The sequence below is a fragment of the Eriocheir sinensis genome, chromosome 13 (assembly GCF_024679095.1).
Source record: "Eriocheir sinensis breed Jianghai 21 chromosome 13, ASM2467909v1, whole genome shotgun sequence".
In the NCBI taxonomy this organism is placed as follows: Eukaryota; Metazoa; Arthropoda; class Malacostraca; order Decapoda; family Varunidae; genus Eriocheir; species Eriocheir sinensis.
In genome coordinates this window covers 12547779-12571762 of record NC_066521.1, presented here as the reverse complement: position 1 = coordinate 12571762, position 23984 = coordinate 12547779, and the positions used below count along the sequence as shown (strand labels likewise).

The 23984-nt window shown below is 41.5% G+C and overlaps 1 protein-coding gene and 1 long non-coding RNA gene across 2 annotated transcripts in view; one reads left to right on the top strand and one right to left on the bottom strand.

Moving 5' to 3' along the window:
* LOC126998008 (uncharacterized) overlaps nt 1–23984 on the top strand; it is an 83409-nt gene that overhangs the window by 4035 nt on the left and 55390 nt on the right. The window contains exon 2 of the long non-coding RNA XR_007752598.1: nt 2763–3026. This is a non-coding gene — a long non-coding RNA (uncharacterized LOC126998008). The remainder of the gene's footprint in view (nt 1–2762; nt 3027–23984) is intronic.
* The window catches only part of LOC126998003 (uncharacterized), a 59636-nt gene continuing 46343 nt past the window's right edge, over nt 10692–23984 (bottom strand). The window contains exon 5 of the mRNA XM_050859275.1: nt 10692–14324. Coding sequence (XP_050715232.1) covers nt 14090–14324 — 235 coding nt within the window. The 3' untranslated portion in view covers nt 10692–14089. The remainder of the gene's footprint in view (nt 14325–23984) is intronic.

The following is a 23984-nucleotide window of genomic DNA, read 5'->3' as shown; positions in this document are numbered from 1 at the left end:
TTCCTTTGTGGAGTGTTTCAGTAAAGGACAGTTCAACACGGTCCATTTTCCCCGCATTTTCCCCTTCGCTTCCCGGTCGCGGCTCCCGTCGGTTGTGTAATGTGAAATATCCCCAATTTGAGGGCGGGAGAAAAACGCGGATGAGGAAGCTGGCAGAGGAACGGGGAACGATGAATATGATAGATGCATGTTGGGTTACGATGTGTGTGTATGCATGGAGGTGAATACAGCTGCATGTTAGGTTACGTTGTGTATGTATGCGTGGAGGTGAATACAGCTGCATGTTGGGTTATGATGTGTGTGTATGCGTGGAGGTGAATACAGCTGCATGTTGGGTTATGATGTGTGTGTATGCGTGGAGGTGAATACAGCTGCATGTTGGGTTATGATGTGTGTGTATGCGTGGAGGTGAATACAGCTGCATGTTGGGTTATGATGTGTGTGTGAGTGGAGGTGAATACAGCTGCATGTTGGGTTATGATGTGTGTGTGTGAGTGGAGGTGAATACAGCTGCATGTTGGGTTATGATGTGTGTGTATGCGTGGAGGTGAATACAGCTGCATGTTGGGTTATGATGTGTGTGTGTGAGTGGAGGTGAATACAGCTGCATGTTGAGTTACGATGTGTGTGTATGAGTGGAGGTGAATACAGCTGCATGTTGGGTTATGATGTGTGTGTATGAGTGGAGGTGAATACAGCTGCATGTTGAGTTACGATGTGTGTGTATGAGTGGAGGTGAATACAGCTGCATGTTGGGTTATGATGTGTGTGTATGAGTGGAGGTGAATACAGCTGCATGTTGGGTTACGATGTGTGTGTATGAGTGGAGGTGAATACAGCTGCATGTTGGGTTACGACGAGTGCTGTGTGTGTTTGCGTGGAGGTAAGGACGAGTACAAGGAGGCGGGCGATGTCCTGCGTATACGGTGTTAGCTACTGAATGCTATTTGTGTCATCTTGTTTCAGGGTGGTTACAGATAGTAGCGTAAGGAATTCTGCCAAACCCTGGACACACGAGCTTACTCCACTGGGCACTAGACTGCAGTGGTTTCTTAACTGCGGGTCATGGCACACTGGGGGGACTTTTCGCAGTATGAAGGGGCTATAAGTTGAGGCTGTGTATAGGTTATGGTACCAGAGTGTAGGGCAGCGTTGCCAGGTTATCGTATTCACCACATCGTCTTGATTACTTTTTAGCCTCAAACTCTCGTGCCTACACAAATAACGATAGAAAATTGAAGTTTGCGTTAAAGCTCCTATTTATTGATGTTTGTTTGTTTGTTTTTGCATTCGTTATTGGTCAGAAGCTACGAAAATGCAATGCGATGAGTACGATAATTTGGCAACGCTGGTGTAGGGGGACAATAACTATTTTATATATATATATATATATATATATATATATATATATATATATATATATATATATATATATATATATATATATATATATATTTTATTTTTTTATTTTTTTATAGCTTGTGGAGCAGCTCACAGGTCTGTGCAGGGTTGTGTATTGCCTCGCCGCCAGCGCCACGGTTATATTGTCCCAAATAATATTACTTTCGCCATTCATTTAGTCTGAATTAATATTACTCTTTATCTGATTCTGTATTCCTATAGCAACGAAATGTATGGATTTGTTGAGGAAAATTTCAGTTTTGGCCTGATTGATATATTACTACTCTGATAAGGTCACCTTCAGTGTCCTAGCGAATGTTGTTTCATAGTGACTGACTCACTGTCAACTCCATTATTTGTTGTTCGTCGTGTATCCTCTGAGTTTAGTATAACAAACAAAAAAGAATCTAACCACCACACGCATTAATGGTAAGTAAAGTGTCATCTTGAAAATGTTTATGAAGGGAGGAAATAGTTACCAATGCTTTTTTTTTTTTTTTTTTTTTTTTTGTGTGTGTGTGTGTGTGTGTGTGTGTGTGTGTGTGTGTGTGTGTGTGTGTGTGTGTGTGTGTGTTTCTTTCACACCATTTCCTGCATTTGCCAAAGACAGAACTTAAATATACAGTTTGTTCGTCTGTTTGCTTGTTGGGAAGATATCTTAGACATGAGCCGATTCTCACGAAATTTAGTAGGTATGCCTGAACTTAGAAGGGATTCAGTTTTAGAGGCAATCGCTCGGTGGAGTGCAAACTTCCGCCTGTGTTGCTCATAAAGTCATGAGCCAATTCTCATGAAATTTGTTGCGCAGTTTAGATATGCGCTGACGAAGCCACTGGCAGAGGGCACATCTCCGCTCTGGAAGCATAAGAGGCGGTATGCACTCCACCGAACGCCCCTCTAGTACCTGTATGATAGACTTGACACTATTGGTTATTTTTTTTTTTTTTTTTTTTTTTTCCCACGTGCCAGCCTATAGCGCCGGTATGCTTACTTGATGGGCCTGGATGGTAATCGGACCCAGCCCGTCATGGCGCAGGCAAGTGTTTTAGTGGCGCCATCTTTTCTTGGCTCATGCCCCCCCCCCGAACTCGTTCTTGATTCACTTGGAAGGTTTCCTCTAGAGTCCGGGTTGATAGGTGGTCTTCAGGACAGCATGTGGGTAGTTTTAAGCCACTCAGCGGTGACTGAAAAATCCCAGGTGGTAGCGGCGGATTCGAACCCGCGTCGTCCATCACGCAGTGAATGCGGGGCCCGCACGCTAACCACTCAGCCACCGCCATCAAACTTCTCTATTTTATTATTAAAGATAAACAGTGTAGAGTTGTAAACATTTTGAGCAGTTCCTTTTTTATGCATTGCAGGCACTGTCAACAAGTGAGGGCATCTAACAAGAGAGGCAGCTGTGTGAACAGTTACCTTGATATCGGATTCACAAACATTACTGAGAAAGGTGCAGTTAAACCCCATTGTGTGATTTGTCACAAAATGCTTACAGGCCCAATAAGCTTAGCATTCAAGCACCCTGAAGTATGTTGTCAAAGACCGTTCATCCTTCAGTCGGCTTCAGTCAACTCTGAGGAGCCAGCGTCTTGATGCCAATGGCTCCTCTCATCAACAAAATTCAAGTAAGTGCTGTAACTTTTTTTCTGTTGGAAATGTTATGTAAAAATTCACGTGCTCTTTTTTTAATTATTATATATATATATATATATATATATATATATATATATATATATATATATATATATATATATATATATATATATATATATATATATATATATATATATATATATATATATATATATATATATATATATATATATATATATATATATATATATATATATATATATATATATATATATATATATATATATATATATATATATATATATATATATATATATATATATATATATATATATATATATATATATATATATATATATATATATATATATATATATATATATATATATATATATATATATATATATATATATATATATATATATATATATGCATTCATCGCGCCACTGACAATGTCGGTTTGAATCCCCACGCTACCGCCTGGGATTTTTCAGTCACCGCCGAGTGGCCTAAGACTACCCACATGCTGTCCAGAAGACCACCCATCAACCCGGATTGTAGAAGAATCTATCCAAGTGAATCAAGAATGAGTTCCGGGGGCAGCATGAGCCAAGCATAACTGGCGCCACTATAAAATTGCCAGCGCCATGACAGGCTTAATGGGCCGACCACATATATATATATATATATGGCTATATGAAGAGAGAGAGAGAGAGAGAATATATATATATATATATATATATATATATATATATATATATATATATATATATATATATATATATATATATATATATATATATATATATATATATATATATATATATATATATATATGGTATATATATATATATATATATATATATATATATATATATATATATATATATATATATATATATATATATAGATATATATATATATATAAAGATATATATATATATATATATATACTGTCGCGTAGTGGTCCGTCGATAAGGATGCTGCATGGAAAAGGGTGATGACCGTAAAGAGTTCGGGAACCACTGCGCTAGAGTGTGCTGTGTGGAGGTGTTTGTTGTGCTCGCTCAACCGGCAAAAGATAAACACACACACACACACACACACACACACACACACACACACACACACACACACACACAACAACAACAACAACAACAACAAAATAACTATCGGCGTCATGTCCATGTATGTATACCTTAAGTGTTTAGTTGATTTTCTCTCTCTCTTTTTTTCTAGTGTTAAAAATATGTATTAATCAAGGCGCGTGACGTCACACCTGAGCGACCAATCAGCATATAATCTGCCTTCTAGTGATTGCTCCCGTGGTGATCGAGAGAGAGAGAGAGAGAGAGAGAGAGAGAGAGAGAGAGAGAGAGAGAGGTGGGGTTCAGAAATTCAAAGTGGGCGTACACAAGTGGCATTGTGCGGCGCGTGATAGTGACACACTGGTGTGAAAGCCGCACAGTGAGGAGTGACATGGAGTCGGCCGACGGCAGTGCAGATTGGATATAAAAAAACATGTAAATGTTCAGTAGGCTTACGTATACTCCATGTGTAATGTATATTACTCTAATTGTTATATAAGTAGTAGGGTATTGAGCGGAGGGTCGGTTTTTAGATAGGAAATATACCCAGCATATCTCCTTTAACCGAAAAATACCCTAAAAAAGCTCGAGGTAATATATATAAAGAGAGAGAGAGAGAGAGAGAGAGAGAGAGAGAGAGAGAGAGAGAGAGAGAGAGAGAGAGACCAAAGAGGGCTGGAGAGATCAGTGCCGAGTATCACTGTAATTCCGGCGCATGAAGGCCTGGCGTCCGGGTCGCCATCCTGCCAGGCATTAACATTGCAATCTGGGCCGCGAAACCCCAGGAAAAAAAAAGCCAAAGAGCATCTGCTGGCATATTCTGTTTTTCAAGCCTGCGCTCCTCACCTCACTCTGCGAGAGTTGCCTTTTAAAGACAGTTTTTCCTTTTTGAGATCTGTTTGTTCTGTTTATTTTAAACGAAAAAGGACAGGCTGAAGCTGTCTTGTTGTGGGGCCATGGTGTCCGGTGTGTGCGACCTGCAGCAGGAAATCGCCACTTTCCTCCGTCAGAAGAATCTTCCCCACGCTGATCACCATGACCCGCAATGGCTCGCTGGCCTGGCCCTACTCACGGACATTACTGCGCATCCGAATGTTCTTAATGTGAAGCCGCAAAGCAAAGACATTCTCCTGACAGACATGCACGCATGCATCAATGCCTTCCAGGTTGATGTTTAGACGTGATCAGTTGTCTGATGTTAAGTTTGAGTATTTTCCTTGCCTTGTTGCAGCTGCTGTTGTGAGCTGCTCTTCTCCGAAATGAAGGACACGAAGTCTCGACTTTGCTCCCAACTCTCAGACCTCCACCTCAGTGACAGTAATCTGTTGTCCACCTCATCCACCGAGTCGGACATTGAAGCACTTATTCATGGCAAGCAGCACTAATCGTCTCACTGATCTGTTCGTTTTTCACTTTTCCTTTTTTTTTACTTTGGGGTTTTCGTTTTTCACTCCGACCCGCGGCCTGCTCCTGAAAGTCTCATCTGGCCCTCCCTTCAAAAAGGTTGCCCGCCCCTGCTGTACAGAAACAACAACAATCACAAGAACTCCACTATTTTATCCTCCACCTCCTCCTCTTCCTCCTTCTTCAACTCCTCCTCCTCCTCCTCCTCTTCCATATTATCCACATGCTTTCCAGAAGACCACCTATCAACCCGGACTCTAGATTTTAGGATTAAAGTTGGGCTCCGGGAGGGCAGCATGAGCCAATGCAAGATGGCGCCACTATAAACACTCGCCTGCGCCAGAACGGGCTGGGCCGACCATCAGGCCCCACCGGGAAGAAGCCTTGGACCGACCATCAGGATCTACCGGGAAGAAGCCGTGGACCGACCATCAGGCCCCACCGGGAAGAAGCCTTGGACCGACCATCAGGATCTACCGGGAAGAAGCCGTGGACCGACCATCAGGATCTACCGGGAAGAAGCCTACCGGCGCAATAGGCCAAGACGTTAAAAAAAAAAAAAAATCCTCCCTTTCACCTTCATCCATCTCTTAACCCATAATAAGAGCATACTACCTCAGGATGTCCCCAAACAGTCAAGCATCGCTCATTGTGTGTGTGTGTGTGTGTGTGTAATTCACCACGGCCTGATCAAGTGTTGGACTCGTAATCGCCAGCAGGTACCCTCCCGACATGAGCAAGTGCTCTTTATAGTCGATCTATGGGCACTGCCACGACCTCACACACCACACACCCCATCCCCCTTGCTTAAAGGGGGACAGTAACCACTCCTAGTCAACGGAAGGAATCCGGCCTGAGCGGGGCTCGAACCGCTGCCTGTCAGGCTGTGAAGCCTGACAGAGCAGCGCTCTAAACGTGTGTGTGTGTGTGTGTGTGTGTGTGTGTGTGTGTGTGTGTGTGTGCCATCAGAGAGGCCACACATACTCCCTGTTTGCCCCGCCCGATCGAGTGGCAAGCGTGCAGGAATCGGCCAAAAAATGATCCAAAAAAAGTAGGAATCGATGTGAATGTCGATGATGTTCTGGGCTACCCGTGTTTGGCTGCCTGGAGTGAAGGGTTTGAGTTGTGCTTGAGTGATTTACGTTTTTGTGTGTGTGTAGGTAATTAGGTAGTAGGTAGTAATTAGTAAGTAGTAGTAGTAGGTAGTAAATAGATAAGTAGGTAGCTGGCATTTAAGCAGGTGTGTAGAAGGTATAGATGTGTTGGTAGGCATTTAGACTGAAAAGAAAGCAGGTGAATAATTGATAATTGAGTAGATAGTAATGTAGACAGTAAGAGTGATCACCGGGTAGGGGGACTGACAGGTAAATAAGGTGTTTAGCATATGGATCGGTAGTTATGTCAATAGGTTGTTAAACACGGAAAATAAGTAATTAGATAGTTGAAAAGATAATATATAGAGGAATCGCCAGATAGGTAGTTTAAAAGATAGATCATCAAGTGTGTTGAAGATGGATAGATATGAATGTAGGTGGCCCGGGCGACGGGTTCAGGAGGACGGAGTTCAATCCCCCAACCGGTGCCACCAAGCTTCAGCCGCCGCCGAGTGCGCCGCCCTACTAAACTAATGCTGTGAGATCACCAAGACCACTATCATCAAGATTCTAATAGAAGATGAGATCCCTGGAGCAGGATGGCAGCAGGCCAATGAAAGATGGCGCCACTAAACACACCCTCGCCTGCGCCAGAACTGGCTGGACCATCAGGAGGACGGAGGAAAAAAGAAGGAGACCACCATCAGGATCCACCGGAAGGAAGAAGCCTACCGGCGCAATAGGCCGCGAAAAAAAAAAAAAAAAAAAAAAAGATAGATAGATAGATAGAGATTGATAAATTTTTAGTTAGAAAGGAAAGGAGACACATAAAGACTGGTAAAACTGGTGGATAGGTAGGCAGATCGAAGGGCATATAAGTAGATTTATAATTAGGTAAGTAAGGTAGGATAGAGATGATACATTGAGGTAAGCAGGCAGGTATAGGTAAAATAAAAGGTATAAGGAAAGGTAGGTAGGTAGGAAGACAGATCAACAAGTATATAGAACGAAAGAGAAGGGAAGGATGGAGATGAAGAAAGGGGAGAAGGCAGGTATAGGTAATAGGGTGAATAATGAGACAGGTAATGAATCAGGCATATCGGTAGGTAGGGATTGGAGGATGAGGTAGATAGGTAGACAGACAGGCAGGAAGGGAGTTAGGTAGAGAGTCATGCATGTTTGTAGGTAGATAAGAGGGAGGGGGAAGGCAGGCATAGGTAGACAGAGAGACAGGTAGAGATAGACAGACAGGCAGGAAGAGAGTTAGGCACAGAGTCATGCATGTTCGTAGGTAGAAGAGGGAGGGGGAAAGCAGGCAGACATAGACAGACAGACAGGCAGAGATAGACAGACAAACAGGTAAGGAGGCAAAAAAATAGTAAAATGACTGAATACCTGAAAATATCATGAATCGCTTATCTGATCCGTTGGGAAAATACTCCTGACCTCTCTTTTTCCTTCCCCCCCCTCCCCCCCTCTCTCCCTCTCTCATACCCTTCCTCTTCTCCCTCTTTCCCTCCCTTCCTCTCCCTCCCCCTCACTTCCTCTCTTCCTCCAACCATTCTCTCTCTCTCTCTCTCTCTCTCTCCTCCCTCCTCCTCCCTCTCTCTCCTGAGCATTTTAAAAGTTCACGAGAGAGAGAGAGAGAGAGAGAGAGAGAGAGAGAGAGAGAGAGAGAGAGAGAGAGAGAGAGAGAGAGAGAGAGAGAGAGAGAATTTCCGATAATGCATGAAGTGACTGGATCTGTGTGTGTGTGTGTGTGTGTGTGTGTGTGTGTGTGTGCAGGAGAGAACAACAGACGGACAAAGGGTGACAGACTGGGATATGACTAGGAAAAAATAAAACTTTGTATGATTTACATAGATTTACATAGAAAATCAGACCGCACAGACCCCATGGTCCAGACTAGGTGGTCTGTCTTTAAACCTAAGTGATTCTTCATTAATCAGAAGGCTCCAAAACGTTGCATTTCAACGTTAATAAATATTAAGTTCAAGGAAGTGACGGTCGAGCTTGTTTTTAAAGGAGTCAATCGTGTTACACTGGACCACTGAAGGTGGGAGCGTATTCCATTCTCGCACTACAACGTTGGTGAAGAAAAATTTGATGCAGTCTGAATTTACTTGTCTACATTTGAGTTTTATGCCATTGTTCCTCGTTCGCAAAGTGTCATCGATCATAAAGAATTTTGATCTGTCTACATTCGTGAAACCATTAAGTATTTTAAAACATTCGATCAGTTTCCCTCGTAGAATAGATAAAAGTAGTTCCCATATAAAAAACAATTAGAAATCAAGAAATAACAATGGTCAGGACACACGAGCAGGAGAGAACAACAGACGAACAAAGAGCGACAGCCTGGGAAATGGCTGCCGTGAAAAGGCTGAGGCTGCGTTTTTATTCCTTGCTAAATTGTGTTATTACCCGTCTTGAAGTTTCCTGGTTTGTTTATTTTAGTTTTGGTTTAGCATTAACATTTTTTTCCTCAGCCTGCTCAGAGTAATTGCTCGTCTGATTATAAAGAAAATGACAAACTGTTCTGTTTTAGAATTTAGTTTATTTTCAAGATTTTTTTCGTGAACTTGCATTGAAGTGAATGTGTCCTCCGCCTGTGTGCTGTCAAATTATTGTGACCAGTTTTCCTTCTCGTGACGCATCACACGTTGTACTTAATCACTTCTCTACAGTGTTAAAAAAATCACCTTTTGAAAACAAAACATTTGCTTAAATAAGTTTTTAAATACATAATTCATTCTAATATTTTGCCGGTCAAGAGTTACTTGTTACTCTGTCTGAATGGCTGTCTTGACACCATCAAACATCTAAATTATCATCTAATTACGACGTCTTTCCCTTGTAAATATTGGAGGTAAATGGAGGCTTTCACACGCACACACGAACGCAAAAAGCAGCGCTGCAGACGGATTTGCGTAGTTGGCCTCGGCGCCAGCGGCGGACACAAAAAGTAGCGCTGCTCGTCACGATACATGGCATTCAATGGAAGCTTTCACACGTAGTTGCAGCCCCGCCTTTCTTTTAGCAGCGCGTGCGTGGCACGACTGCAGCGCTGCCCAATTTTTGTAGCGCTGCTGAGAAGCGCCGCAAATTCGACACTCTTTCCCCAACACTTTTTAGAAAAATAAGCAGCGCTGCTAAATTTGAGCCGCGCGTAAGTAGTGCTGCTGCAACGCTGCTGAGAAGCGCTGCTAAGCCTCCCCGTGTGAAAGGAGCATAATTTTAGCAGCGCAGCGCTGCTAAGCGTCCCCGTGTGAAAGGGGCCTTACTCTTTCCCTCCAAGTGACCAAAGCAGATATTTGTGGAGTGTTGTTTGTCCAGGAAATACTGAAAGGAGTAATGGAGGAGTTTGTGTGAGGGAGAGGTTTGGTGGGACCGGGAGGGAAGGAGGAACAGCAAGGGATGGTGGGAGGGAGATGTAGGGTGGCGTGTGTGGCTGATATACGTATATATATATATATATCTATATATATATATATATATATATATATATATATATATATATATATATATATATATATATATATATATATATAGGCGGTGGCTGAATGGATAGCAAGACGGCCCCGCGCTCAGGAGGACGCGAGTTCAATCCCCGACCGGTGCCACCAAGCTGGAATTTTTCAGCCGCCGCCGAGTGGCTTAAAACTACCCACATGCTGTCCAGAAGACCACCTATCAACCCGGACTCTAGATTCTAGGATTAAAGATGAGCTCCAGGAGGGCAGCATGAACCAATGAAAGATGGCGCCACTATAAACACTCGCCTGCGCCAGAACGGGCTGGGCCGACCATCAGGACCCACCGGGAAGAAGCCTTGGACCGACCATCAGGATCCACCGGGAAAAAGCCTTCCGGCGCAATAGGCCACAACGTAAAAAAAAAAAAATAATATATATATATATATATATATATATATATATATATATATATATATATATATATCTATAGAGAGAGAGAGAGAGAGAGAGAGAGAGAGAGAGAGAGAGAGAGAGAGAGAGAGAGAGAATATGAACCTACATACTAGGTGCAGGAATAAAAAAATACCAGTGTCGTTATCTTGGTCGATACCTTTTATTTATTTTCACTAACTATGCAAACACTAAGTATACATGGCCGGCACGTGTATACAAGCTTACTTGCGAGAGAGAGAGAGAGAGAGAGAGAGAGAGAGAGAGAGAGAGAGAGAGAGAGAGAGAGAGAGAGAGAGAGAGAGAGAGAGAGAGAGAGTTGCTTCGAAATTAGAAACGGACCGATACGAAACTAAACAAATCAAAATAAAAATAAAAATGTGAAGAAAAAGAGAAATAAATCATCAGCATTAGCCCTCGTCACTTCTCCTCCTCCTCCTCCTCCTCCTCATCATCATCATCATCATCATCATCATCCTCATCCTTCGCGGCGTCTTCAGGATAAGAGGGGGAAGGGGGGGGGGGCAGGAACCATAACAAAGGCACTTATCAATTTGTCTGTTTGTCCTCGTGTCTCATTATCTCCCGCGGCTCAGCTTTGCGTATCGCCTCGTCTCTCCTCGTCTCATCTTGTCTCGCCTCGTTCTTTTTTTCCCCGTCTCGTTTTGCTATTTTCTTGTTTTTTTCTCGTTTTTCCTTTTTTCGTTTCTCTTTTTTTTTTTGTCTCGTTTTTTGTTGTCTCGTTTTTTGTTGTCTCGTCTTTTGTTGTCTCGTTTTTTCGTCTTCTCATTTCTTGTTTCATTTCACTTCGTCTTTTTTTTTTTTTTTTTTTTTTTTTTTTTTTTTTTTAGTTTCCTCTTCTATTTTCAGTTTGCCTCATTTTTTTGTCTCTTGTCATCTCGTTTTTTTTTATCACACCTCGTCTTGTCTTATCTCAACTCCTCTCATCTCGTCTCGTTCTGTATCTCGTCTCATCTCGTTCTGTAGTTCGCCTCGTCTCTCTCCTCTCTCGTCTCGTCTCGTTCTGCATCTCGTTTATCTCGTTCTGTAGCTCGCCTCGTCTCCTCCTCCTCTCGTCTCGTCTCGTCTTGTCTCGTTTCGCCTTGTCTCTTTCTCGTCTCGCCTCGTCTCTCTCCTCTCGTCTCCTTTCGTCTCGTCTCGTCTCGTCTCGCCTCGTCTCGCCTCGTCTCTCTCCCCTCGTCTCCATTCGTCTCGTCTCGCCTCGTCTCTCTCCTCTCGTCTCCTTTCGTCTCGTCTCGTCTCATCTCGTCTCGCCTTGTCTCGTCTCGTTTCGCCTCGTCTGTTTCTCGTCTCGTCTCGCCTCGTCTCTTTCTTCTCTCGTCTCCTCTTGTCTCGTCTCGCCTCGTCTCGTTTCTGCTCACCCTCTTGCCTTCCCCGAACCCGACTTAAAGATGATAAGTGAAGCAGGGAGTCGAATCCTTAGAGTCGAGGCTTCTGAATCATTTATAGATTTATTTATTTTTGTATTTACTCATCCATATATTTATCTACCTTTTTGTTTGTCTTTATTTTTGCATTTCTTTATTCATCCTACTTTTGTGTGTTTAGATAGAGAAGAAAAAAAGGAAAAAATAATATAAAAAAGAAAAAATAAGAGAAATTATGAACAAAAACACAGTAAAAGGGAAAAGAGAAGGAAAAAGGAAACACAAGAGCAATGATAATAAAAAGAGATAACAGAAGACGAATTTATGTGATCCAGCGTGACTCAAGAATGCAATAATAATAATAATAGTAATAATAATAACAATAATAATAATAATAATAATAATAATAATAATAATAATAATAATAATAATAATAATACCGCCTTCGATATTTTCCCAAGTCTCCGCAGCAGCTCAGAAGAAACCTCGAGAAAAGAAAACGGAAAATTGAAAAATGAAACAGTATAAAGAAAATGGGAAACGGTTTTGAAGGCGAGGACGCGAGCAGAGAGAGAGAGAGAGAGAGAGAGAGAGAGAGAGAGAGAGTCGAGTTTAGAGGGAAAAAGAAATATGGAGAGACGCGCATGGAGGGAAAAACAAGGAGGAACTAAGAGAAAAAATTGAGAGGAAAGTTTGGAAGTCAACAAGCTGAGAGAGAGAGAGAGAGAGAGAGAGAGAGAGAGAGAGAGAGAGAGAGCAATTAGAACGAGAGCAAACTTCAGTGACAAGAAAAATCGAGAGAAGATAAAGTGAAAAAAAGAAAAAGGAAGGCAGAAAAATAAGAAAAATAAAAACAAGAAGAAAAGAAAGGGGAGAAGAGGAGGGAAAAAATAAAACAAGAAGAGTAATGAAAACTAAAATAAAACAAGGTGAAGAGGAAGGAAAAAAAAAGAACAGGAACAAAACAGGAAAAAGGAAAAAAAAGGAAGATGTAGAGGACGACCAAGAAGAAGAAATAAAAAACAAAATAAAGAGTAAGGCGAAAAAAATAAAAAAGAAGAGATGAAAAAGGAAAAAATAAATAAATAAAGGCGAAGAAAAGAAGGAAAAGAGGAAGATAAACATACGAAATAAGGAGCAAAGAAGAACTCACCAAGAACGACCAAGAAGAAGAAAAATAGAAAATATGAGACGCAGAAAAAGGGAAGGGAAATAAATAAAAGAGGGAAAAAGAAAAAGAAAATAAACAAAGGCGAAGAAAAGAAAGAAAAGAGGAAGATGAACAGGAATTAAAGAGGAATGAAGAGGAAAGTAACTCACACAAATACTTTCCATTAAATAAAAGAATAACAGTAAACAAGAAAGTTGATATGTGGAAAAAACAGTCTCGCATATACTTCAATATTAACACACACACACACACACACACACACACACACACACACACACACACACACACACACACACACACACACGAAAGCGAAAACGAAAACGAAAACGAAAACGAAAAACTCAGTGAATAAAATCAATATATAATAAGTCCATAAACGGATCGTCAACTTGTTCCGGACACGTCTCGTTGAAAAAGAAAAGAAGATGAAGCAGAAGAAAATGAAAAAGAAGTAGAAGAAGAAAAGAAGATTAGACAAAAAGACAAGGAAGAGGAGGAAAAGGAGGAGGGGAAAGGTGTCGAAAAGAAACATGAATAAGTAAGGAGAGGCAGACGAGACAGAACTAAAAGAAAAAAGAAAGAAAAAGGAAATATGAAAAGAGGAGAAAGTGAAGGAAAAATTCAAGAGCAAAGCCAATGCGTCAAGAACTAAAAGAAAAGAAAAATAGAATGTGGAGATGCAAAAGGAGAAGAAGAAGAAAAAAAAAAGAAGTGAGCAAAAGGACGGAAGAAAAAAAGAAAGAATTATCACAAAGAAAGAGCAGAAGAAAGATAAAAAAAGGAAGATAAAGTAAACCAAAATAAAGAAAAACCAGACGAGAAAAAGTAAGAGAAGGAAAAAAATTACACAGGAGCTGAAACAAAAACGAAAAACAAAAGCAACAACCAATAATGACAACAACAGTAATAACAAAAAACAAAACACTTGAGACACACACACTCGACGACGGAAGAGTATTATAAACTCCCACACAGACACACAGACACACTCGAGGAGGCTGAAAAGAACCATCCGCTCAGCCCTTTACAACGCCACCAGCCGCGACTTCCGCCCATCGTCTTCGACGTTGGTTGGGGAGCTGGACAGACTTCGACTCTTCGGCTTTGACGTCGTGATGGCCTCCCGGAACTCGTGGTCGGAGAGCGGGGTGGCGGAGGCGGCGGCGGCGGCGGCGGCAGCGGCGACCCGACTCTGGATGTCCACCGGGATGTGCTTGAAGAAGTGTAGCAGCCGCTCGCTTTTGGGGGAGGCGACGGGTCTGTTGAGAAGAAAAAAAGACGTTTGATTATGGATGAAAATGAAGAAGGTGCATTGTATTTGTCCATTAAGAAGCTACGGGGCTGTTGGACAAAGAGGCGCTTATTTGAAGAGTTAAGGAGACGAAGTTTACGTTTACTTTTTGGAATTCAATAAGATGAGGAAAAGGTTCAGTGATGGATAAAGATGAAAAAAAGTGCATTGTGTTTGTTTATTAAGGAGCTGCGAGTATGTGGGATAGAGAACAAGTATCTGATTTGAAAAGAAGAAAGAAAACGAACGAAAATGGGGAACGATTTTGAAGGCGAGGACGCATGCAGAGGGTGAGAGAGAAAGAGTGAAATATGGATGAAAGTGAGAGTCAACTTTGGAGGGTAAAAGAAATATGGAGAGACGCGCATGGAGGAAAAAAAAACAAGAAGGAACTAAGAGAAAAAATAGAGAGGAATTCGATGGATGTGTAGCAAAGAAAAGATATATTTAGTGATGGATTTAGAGGAAGAGGGTGCATCATGTTTGTCCATTAATTAAGGAGCTACGGGTTTAGGATGTAGAAGAGGCGCTTGATTTATGAAGAAAATAGGACTAAAGGGTGATGTTTGCTCTTGCGATGGGCAAAGAGTGGATATAGGCGAAGAAGATGCATCGTGTCTCTCTAATAAGGAGCGTTAAGGAGCTACGGGTTTAGGATGTAGAAGAGGCGCTTGATTTGTGAAGAAAATAGGACTAAAGGGTGATGTTTTCTCTTGCGATAGACATAGAGTGGATACAGATGAAGAAAACGCATCGTGTCTGTCTAATAAGGAGTTGCTAGTCTGTGGGATGAAGAAAAGCTTGATTTGAGAAGAGGATAAGTGAAGATGTGGTCTTTGCTCTTCGGAAAGTTATAGGTTAAGATGAAGAAACTGCGTCGTATTTGTCCATTAACTAACGATCTGCGAATTTGTGGTAGGAAGGGCCGGTTTATTTCAGAATAGTAAAGGAGAAGAAGTGAAGGAGGCGCTTTCTTTTCGGGAAGGTGACGGGTCTGAAGGGGAGAAAAAAGTGACGATTAGCCATGGATGAAAATGAAGAAAGTGCAGAAGAAACGCTTAATTGGTGAATAGTAAAGACGGTGGTGTTGAGAAGAAAAAAGTAAATGTTGAGAAAGTAAATGTTGAGTGTTGAGAAGAAAAAAGTAAATGTTGAGTGTTGAGAAGAAAAAAAGTGGATGTTGAGAAGGAAAAAGTAAATGTAAAAAAAGTAAAAATAATAAAGAAGTAGGTGTTGTCTCTCTGGATGGAATTCAATGAGCCTAGTGTGAAGAAAACAAAGAAAGGTTTAGTTATGTAAGAAAAGGAAAATGTCTAGTGTTTGTCAAGTTAAGAAACTTTGGGTCTGTGGAATGAGATGGAAACCAGAAAGCTGAGAGGAGGATAAGAGAGGAGGTGGTGTTGCTCTTTAGAAGGCGATGAAAAGACGATTAGTTATGCATAAGGATGAAATTGGATTGTCTTTGCCATTTTTAAGATGCTATACGAATCTATGGAGTCAAGAAGAAGGAGGCATTACGATAAAAAAATAGAATGTGGAGATGCATAAGCGAGCAAAAGGACGTAAAAAAGAAAGAAGTATCACAAAGAAATGGAAGAAAAAGTATATCATTGCAGAGAAAGAGTTTATTGATGAGAATTGTGAAGAAGGTGATACTTGTTCTTTGGAAAGCGATGCCTTTGGTGAGGAAAAGTTAGGAGACAGTTAATGACGAGAACAAAAGCAGAAGAGAAAGACTGAGAGGCAAAGTTTGGTAGTGAGGAAAGAGTTAAGGTGAATAGGAAGACGGTGCGGAGTAATGAAGAAGACGTTGAATAAGAAGAACAGTGAAGGAGAAGATGATGTTGAGGTATGAGAAGAAGAGTAAAAGAGGACAGAGCTGCTTAGTCGTGAGAGCAGAGTAAAGGAGAAGATTAAAGTGATAAAAGAGTAAAAATGAAAATGAGAACGTTGAGTGATGAGAAAAAAGTAAAAGAAAATGAGAACGTTGAATGATGAGAAAAAAGTAAAAGAAAATGAGAACGTTGAGTGATGAGAAAAAAGTAAAAGAAAATGAGAACGTTGAGTGATGAGAAAAAAGTAAAAATGAAAATGAGAACGTTGAGTGATGAGAAAAAAGTAAAAGAAAATGAGAACGTTGAGTGATGAGAAAAAAGTAAAAGAAAATGAGAACGTTGAGTGATGAGAAAAAAGTAAAAATGAAAATGAGAACGTTGAGTGATGAGAAAAAAGTAAAAGAAAATGAGAACGTTGAGTGATGAGAAAAAAGTAAAAGAAAATGAGAACGTTGAGTGATGAGAAAAAAAATGAAAATGAGAACGGTGATGAGAAAAAAGTAAAAGAAAATGAGAACGTTGAGTGATGAGAAAAAAGTAAAAGAAAATGAGAACGTTGAGTGATGAGAAAAAAGTAAAAGAAAATGAGAACGTTGAGTGATGAGAAAAAAGTAAAAGAAAATGAGAACGTTGAGTGATGAGAAAAAAGTAAAAGAAAATGAGAACGTTGAGTGATGAGAAAAAAGTAAAAGAAAATGAGAGCGTTGAGTGATGAGAAAAAAGTAAAAGAAAATGAGAACGTTGAGTGATGAGAAAAAAGTAAAAGAAAATGAGAGCGTTGAGTGATGAGAAAAATATTAAAAGAGAAAGATCGATGTTTGGTGACGAGAACAGAGTAAAAAGAAGACACTGAATGACAAAAGAGGAAGAAAAAAGTAAGAAAACGTTAAGTGATGAAAAAAAAATAAAGAAAATGACATACTTGGTGAAAAAAGATAAAGGAGAAGACGATGAATAATGAGAACAGAGTAAAGAAGATGAAGACGTAGAGTGATCAAGGAGAAACGAAAAGAAGAAAGCGTTGGGGTGATGAGAAAAAAAAAAGCAAAAGAGAAGACATGTTTGATAATGAAAATGGAATAAATGAGACGAAGACGATGAATAATGAAAATAGAATAAAGAAGATGAAGACGTAGAGTGATCAAGGAGAAACGAAAAGAAGAAAGCGTTGGAGTGATGAAAAAAAAGAGTAAAAAAGAAAGACAGACGTTTGGTGATGAAAATGGAATAAAGGAGACGAAGACGATGAATAATGAAAATTGAATAAAGAAGATGACTTTGAATGATGAAGACAGAGTAAAAATAACTAAGAAAACTTGAGCATCCATGAATAATAATCGAAAACCAGAAGAAAACGGGAGAGAAAATGCAATCACGAACTCCCTCCAAGGAAATAAATATCGAGAGCTAAAGAAAACGAGAGAGAGAGAGAGAGAGAGAGAGAGAGAGAGAGAGAGAGAGAGAGAGAGAGAGAGAGAGAGAGAGAGAGAGAATGCAAATGCGAACTCCCTCAAAGAAAACGAAAATCGAAAAGCAAAAATAGAAAATGGGAAAGAAAATGCAAATGCGGACTCTCACAAAAAAAAAAAAATAAACGATGAAAAAAACCGCAAAACCAGATTCGTTGTAGAGAGAGTTCGAGGCGACGCTGGTTTTTTTTTTTTTTTTTTTTTTTTTTTTATACATCGGGGTTTGAGAGCTGATACGAGGGCGGAGAGCAACATGTGGCAGGCCGTGTGATTGATCCCTCCTCCTCCTCCTCCTCCTCTGCCTCCTCCTCCTCCTCCTCCTCCTCTACCTCCTCCTCTACCTTCTCCTCCCCCTCCTCTTGTTTCCAACCCCAAATAGATTACCTGTCTGAAGCTTCTCTTTCCACCTGACAACGGTTACCCTCCTCCTCCTCCTCTTCCTCCTCCTCCTCCTTTCCTTTCCTTCTTCTTTTTCTTCTTCTTTTTCTTCTTCCTTCTACTTTTACTATACTACTACTACTACTAATACTAATACTACTAATACTACTACTTTTTCTTCTTCCTCTTCTTTTTTTTCATCTTTTTCTTCTTGTCGTTCTCTTTTTTTAATCTTTCATTCTTCTTTTCCTTTCTTCTCCTTTTTCTTCTTCTCCTTCATTTTCTTCTTTTTCGTCTTCTTCCACAGACTTCTTCCTTCCATCCTTCCATCCTTCCTTCCTCCTTCTCGTTTGGCGACCGGATGACTTTGTGGCTAAGGTGCTCGACTCACGACTACAAGGTTCCAAGTTCGATCCCGGCGCGCGGCAGCTTCTTGGGGCGAGAGTGAGCGTTCTCTCGCACCCTAAGTAGAGTTATTAAGGTCTTAACTATTTAGCGTGGCGGGGATGGGGTCTTTAATCGCCTCTTAGTCCTCTTCATTCTCGCTTCAGTTCCTTTCTTTCCTTCCTCTTTTTCCCTTCCTTCCTCTTGTCTTCCTCTTCCTTCTTTTTCTTTTCTTCCTCCATATTATCAACCTCCTTCCTTCCTCTTCTGTCTTCCTCTTCCTCCTCTTCATTTTCGCTTCAACTCTTTCTTCCCTTCCTCTTTTTCCCTTCCTTCATCTTGTCTTCCTCTTCCTCCTTTTTCTTTTCTTCCTCCTCTTCATTTTCGCTTCAACTCCATATTATCAACCTCCTTCCTTCCTCTTCTTTCTTCCTCTTCCTCCTTCTTCTTTCCTTCCTTTTCCTCCCTTCTTCCCTTCTTAATCAGCTTTAAATCCCCCTCCTTATCGTTCCCTTTCCTTCACGTCATCAGCCTCCCTTCCTTCCTCCTCTTCCTTACCCCTTTTTTTTCCTTCCTCTCTTCTTCCTCCCTCTTCCTCTTTTTTCCTTCCTTCCTCCTCTCCGACTATGATATCAGCTTCCTTGATTCCTCCTCTTCCTCCCTTCCTCTTCCTATTTTTTCTTCCTTCTTTCCTCCTCTCCCTTCCTCTTCCATTACTTTATTATCTGCCTCCTTTCTTCCTCCTCACCTCTTCCTCTTTCCTTCCTCCTCTTAATAACCTTCCTTCCTCCTCTTCCTCCCTTCTCCTTTTTTCCTTCCTACCTCCCTTCCCTCTCCATCATATCATTAGCCTTCTTCCTTCCTCCTCTTCCTTCCTCTTCCTCTTTTTTCCTTTCTTCCTCCTCTCTCACTCTATTATATTATCAGTCTTCTTTCCTCCTCCTCTTCCTCTCTTCCTCTTTTTCCTTTCTTCCTCCTCCCCCACTTCATATTATCAGCCTCATTAATTCCTCTTCTTCTTCCCTTCCTCTTCCTCTTTTTCCTTCCTTCTTCTTCTCTCACTATCATTATCAACTTCCTTCCTTCCTCCTTCTCTCCCTTTCTCTTCCTCTTTTTTTCCTTTCTTCTTTCCTTTCCCCACTTCCATTTTTACTCCTCTTTTAAACTCATCATCTTCGTTCGCATTTCTTTCCTACCTTTCATCTTTTTCATCCCATTCTCTATCTTTGTCTTTGTTTTGTCTCTCCCTCTTCACCTTTCCTCCATCCACCTGTCTCTATACCTTCCTTCATCCTCTTCTAAATTTATCATCTTTATCTCCATTCCTTTTCTTCTCTTCCATCTTACTCCTTATTTTCCTCCATCTCTACCTTCCCTGTTTATATGTTTTAAGTCCTCCTCTTCCCCTTCCCTCCATTCATCATCTATCCCCGTTCTTTCTTCCTCCTTCTTCTTTTATTATATTCTCCCTCTTTATCGCCCTCTTCTCCTTCTTCATCGTTTCCTTCTCCTAAACTTATTCTCCTTTACCTGCATTCCTTTTCCTCCTTCTCTTCCTCCCTCCTTTCCTCCTCCTTTCCTCCTCCAAAACTTATCCTCTTTACCTGCATTCCTTTTCCTCCTTCTCTTCCTCCCTCCTTTCCTCCTCCAAAACTTATTCTCTTTACCTGCATTCCTATTCCTCCTTCTTTTCCTTCCTAATTCCATCCATTTTTATCTTTATTTTTGCTTCATCTGTCTTTCGTCTCTCCCTCAACTCCTCCATCATTCTCTCTTTCTCTCCCTTCCTCTTCTTTTCTTAGGACTGTCTTTATTCTACTCCTTCCCTCCTTCTTCACATTTTTTCTTCATTCCTTCTCTCCATCTTTCTCTCTTACAATCTATCCCTTCTTCACCTCCCTCCTTCTCCTTATTTCTATCTCCACTCTTGCTCTCCTTTCCCTTCTCTTCTCTCCATCTCTCTCTTCATCATCCTTTCTTTACCTCTCCCCTCCCTCATCATCCCTATCTCTTCCTCTTACTTTCTCCTCTCCTCCTTCTCTCCCATTTCTTTCCTCCTTTCTCTCCTCTTCGTCACCCAATTTTCACTTCTCCTATTCCCTGTTATCTCCATCTCCACACTTCCCATCTCTCCCTTTTCTCTCCTTCTCTCTCCCATCTCTTCCACTTCATCCTTTGCTCCACTTCTTCCATCCCCTTCATGTTTATCTCCACTCCTTCCTTCTATTTTACCATCTCTCTCCTTTTCTTCCATTTCTTCTCTCCATTTCTCTCTTCATCATGCTTTCTCTACCTCCATCCACTCCATTCCTTCATCTTTCTCTCTTCTCTCCTTCCTTCTCTTCATTCTCTTCACTCTTCTTCACCTCTTCCTTACCTCTTCCCATTTCTACTTCCGTTCCATCCCTTCATCTTTCTATCCCTTCCTCTCTCCCTCGTCCCCTCTTCCTCCTTCTCTCCCATCCCATTACTCCCTTGCCTCCCTCCTTGATCCTCCTTCCCTTGATCACAAACACGATTAATAGAACGATAGGGTCTTTCCTCCTCCTCCTCCTCCTCCTCCTCCTCCCCTTTTCTCCTCCCTCACAAACACGATTATTAGAAAACAAGTATACGGTCACTTTTCCTTCCTTTTCCTCCTCTTTCATCTCCCTCTCCTCTCTTCCCCTCTCCTATTCCTCGCTTTCCTCCCTCTACTTCCTTCCTTCTCTCCCTCTCAGCTTCCTTCCTTCCCCTCTTTTTTTTATACTTGACTTATCTTCCCCCTTTTCTTCCCCTCCCTCTTTTCCTCTTTCCCTCTTCCTTTCCCTCTCTTTTTTTCCCTTTCTTTATTAATTTACTTTTCTTCATTCACTTCGTTCATTCTCTCCTTTTCTCCTTCTCTCTCTACCTTCCTGTGTTCTTCCTTTCTCTTTCTCCCTCTTTCTCTCCTCTACTCCCTTCTTTCACTCACTCCTACTCTTTGCCTCCCTCCTTGATCAACCAACCCGTAGCGTCAGTGCGACTCACAAGAAACTGTGTAACTAACCACGCCTCCGACAAGCGAACTGGTACAACTCGTCACGGCCACATTTCTATCATGTACACAAATGCACGTAGTTTAATACCCAAAAAGGACGAAATTAGGGCGTATATTGCAACAGAGAAACCAGATGTGGTAGCCATCACAGAGACTTGGGCCAACTCTACCCATCTAGAATCCGAAATGTCATTCCCTGGGTACGAAAGCTTCCACAAAAGTCGAAAGCACAAGAAAGGAGGAGGAGTAGTTTGCTACGTAAAAAGTACACTCCCTGCCATAAAAATAGACAAACAGGACGCAGAGAAATACGATTCTGTCTACGTGGAAATAACCGCAAATAACAAGAAACTAACACTTGCAACCGTATACAGGCCTCCGAAACAACAGGCAGCCGATGACACTGCCCTCTACGAAGAGATTCACTCTCTAACACAAAGCAAGGAAGCAATTATAATTGGGGACTTTAATTGCCCTAACATTGACTGGGGACTGATGACTGGAGATCAAGAGGGTAACAGGCTTTTAGAAATGGTGGAGGATTCGTTCCTCACTGAAGTTGTAACTCAACCAACAAGAGCAAACAATCTGCTGGATCTGATATTAGTAAGCGACCCCGACCTCATTCGCGACTGTACAGTTGGTGAGAAACTTAATGGGTGCGATCACCACTTAATCCGTTTTAATATCAGCATATGTCACAAACTCGTAGATAATCCGTCAGTGATACCAGATTACAAAAAAGGAAATTTCAACTTAGCCCGTGCACTGCTTCCCCCTACGACCTGGGACCAACTTGGCATCACCGACAATACAATCGACAACGCGTGGAACGTCTTCAAAGATAAGCTGTTGCAAGTAGAGAAGGCTACAGTGCCTACGAAATCCAGGCGAGTAAATGGGGCCGTAGATCCACCGTGGATGACCAGAGAAATAAAAAGGGCAGTAAACCTAAAAAAAAGGAATTATAATTTGATGAAAGAGAATGCTACGGCCGAAGCCAGCACACAGTACCACAACAGCCTCAGAGCTTGTCGCAGCCTTATTCGGAGTAGCAAACGCAACTATGAAAAGCAAATAGCGCTCGAAATCAAAACTAACTCCAAGAAATTCTTCACGTACATAAGATCGAAAAATAAAATAAAATCCAATATTGGTCCCCTGACAGACGAGACTGGATCTGTAACTCAGGACAGTAAACAGATGGCCAGAATCCTCAACAGTAACTTCGCATCCGTATTCACAGTCGATGACATCGAAACCATTCCCGAGAGCCCTGACCCGCCGAGTGAGATCACGCCGCTGGAAATTGACTCAATATGCGACCAAGAAGTAAAAAAGTACTTGGACAAACTCGACACGAACAAGTCAACGGGACCCGACAGTTTGTCCCCGCGGTTATTAAAAGAGCTTAAACAACAAATACTTCAACCACTCACTACCATATTCAACCGGTCAGTTCAACTAAACAAGGTCCCGGAAGACTGGAAGATGGCGAACGTAACACCGATTTTCAAAAAAGGAGACAAAAGCGTTGCATTAAACTACAGGCCCATAAGTTTGACATCAGTGGCAGGAAAAATACTCGAAAAGATTATTAGAGATAAACTTGTTAAGTTTCTAGAAAACAATAATATAATCTCCGACACCCAGCATGGCTTCAGAAACAAGCGCTCCTGCCTAACGAATTTATTAGACTTCTTCCAAGGTATATATAAGAACTGGGATGCCCACATCCCCAGTGATGTTATATACCTGGACTTTCAGAAAGCCTTCGACACGGTACCGCACGAGCGACTCCTAAGAAACTGCACTCGGCGGGCATCGGAGCCAATCTGATCGCGTGGATAAGAGATTGGCTCACCGACAGAAAACAACGAGTACTACTCAACGGACAGCCTTCCGATTGGCTACCAGTCACTAGTGGAGTGCCTCAAGGGTCAGTGCTGGGACCCATCCTCTTTATCATATATATCAATGACTTAGAATCAGGACTGAAATCCACAATATCGAAATTTGCAGATGACACCAAGGTGGGTGGAGATGCCCTCACAAAGACCGACTGCGAAATCATTCAGAAAGACCTCAATCACATTATCGAATGGTCGGAAAAATGGCAAATGTCTTTTAATGTTGACAAATGCAAAGTCATGCACATTGGGTCCCAAAATAGTAACCACACATACATCATGAATGGGAGACCTCTGCAAGCGATGCAGGAGGAAAAGGATCTTGGAGTCACTATCAGCAGTGACCTGAAACACGCGAATCACTGTAAAAAAGCATACAACAAGGCCAACATTATGCACGGGTTCATAGCGAGTAACTTCGAGTGTAAAACACCAGACGTGATGCTATCCTTGTATAATTCCATGGTAAGACCGCACCTCGAGTATGCAGTGCAGTTCTGGTCTCCCAATTACAGAAAGGACATTGCTTCACTGGAAAGGATTCAACGACGCACCACAAAGATGATTCCAACCATCAGGGCTCAACCGTACGAGGAACGACTCAAGCGACTCAATCTCTTTACATTGGAGAAA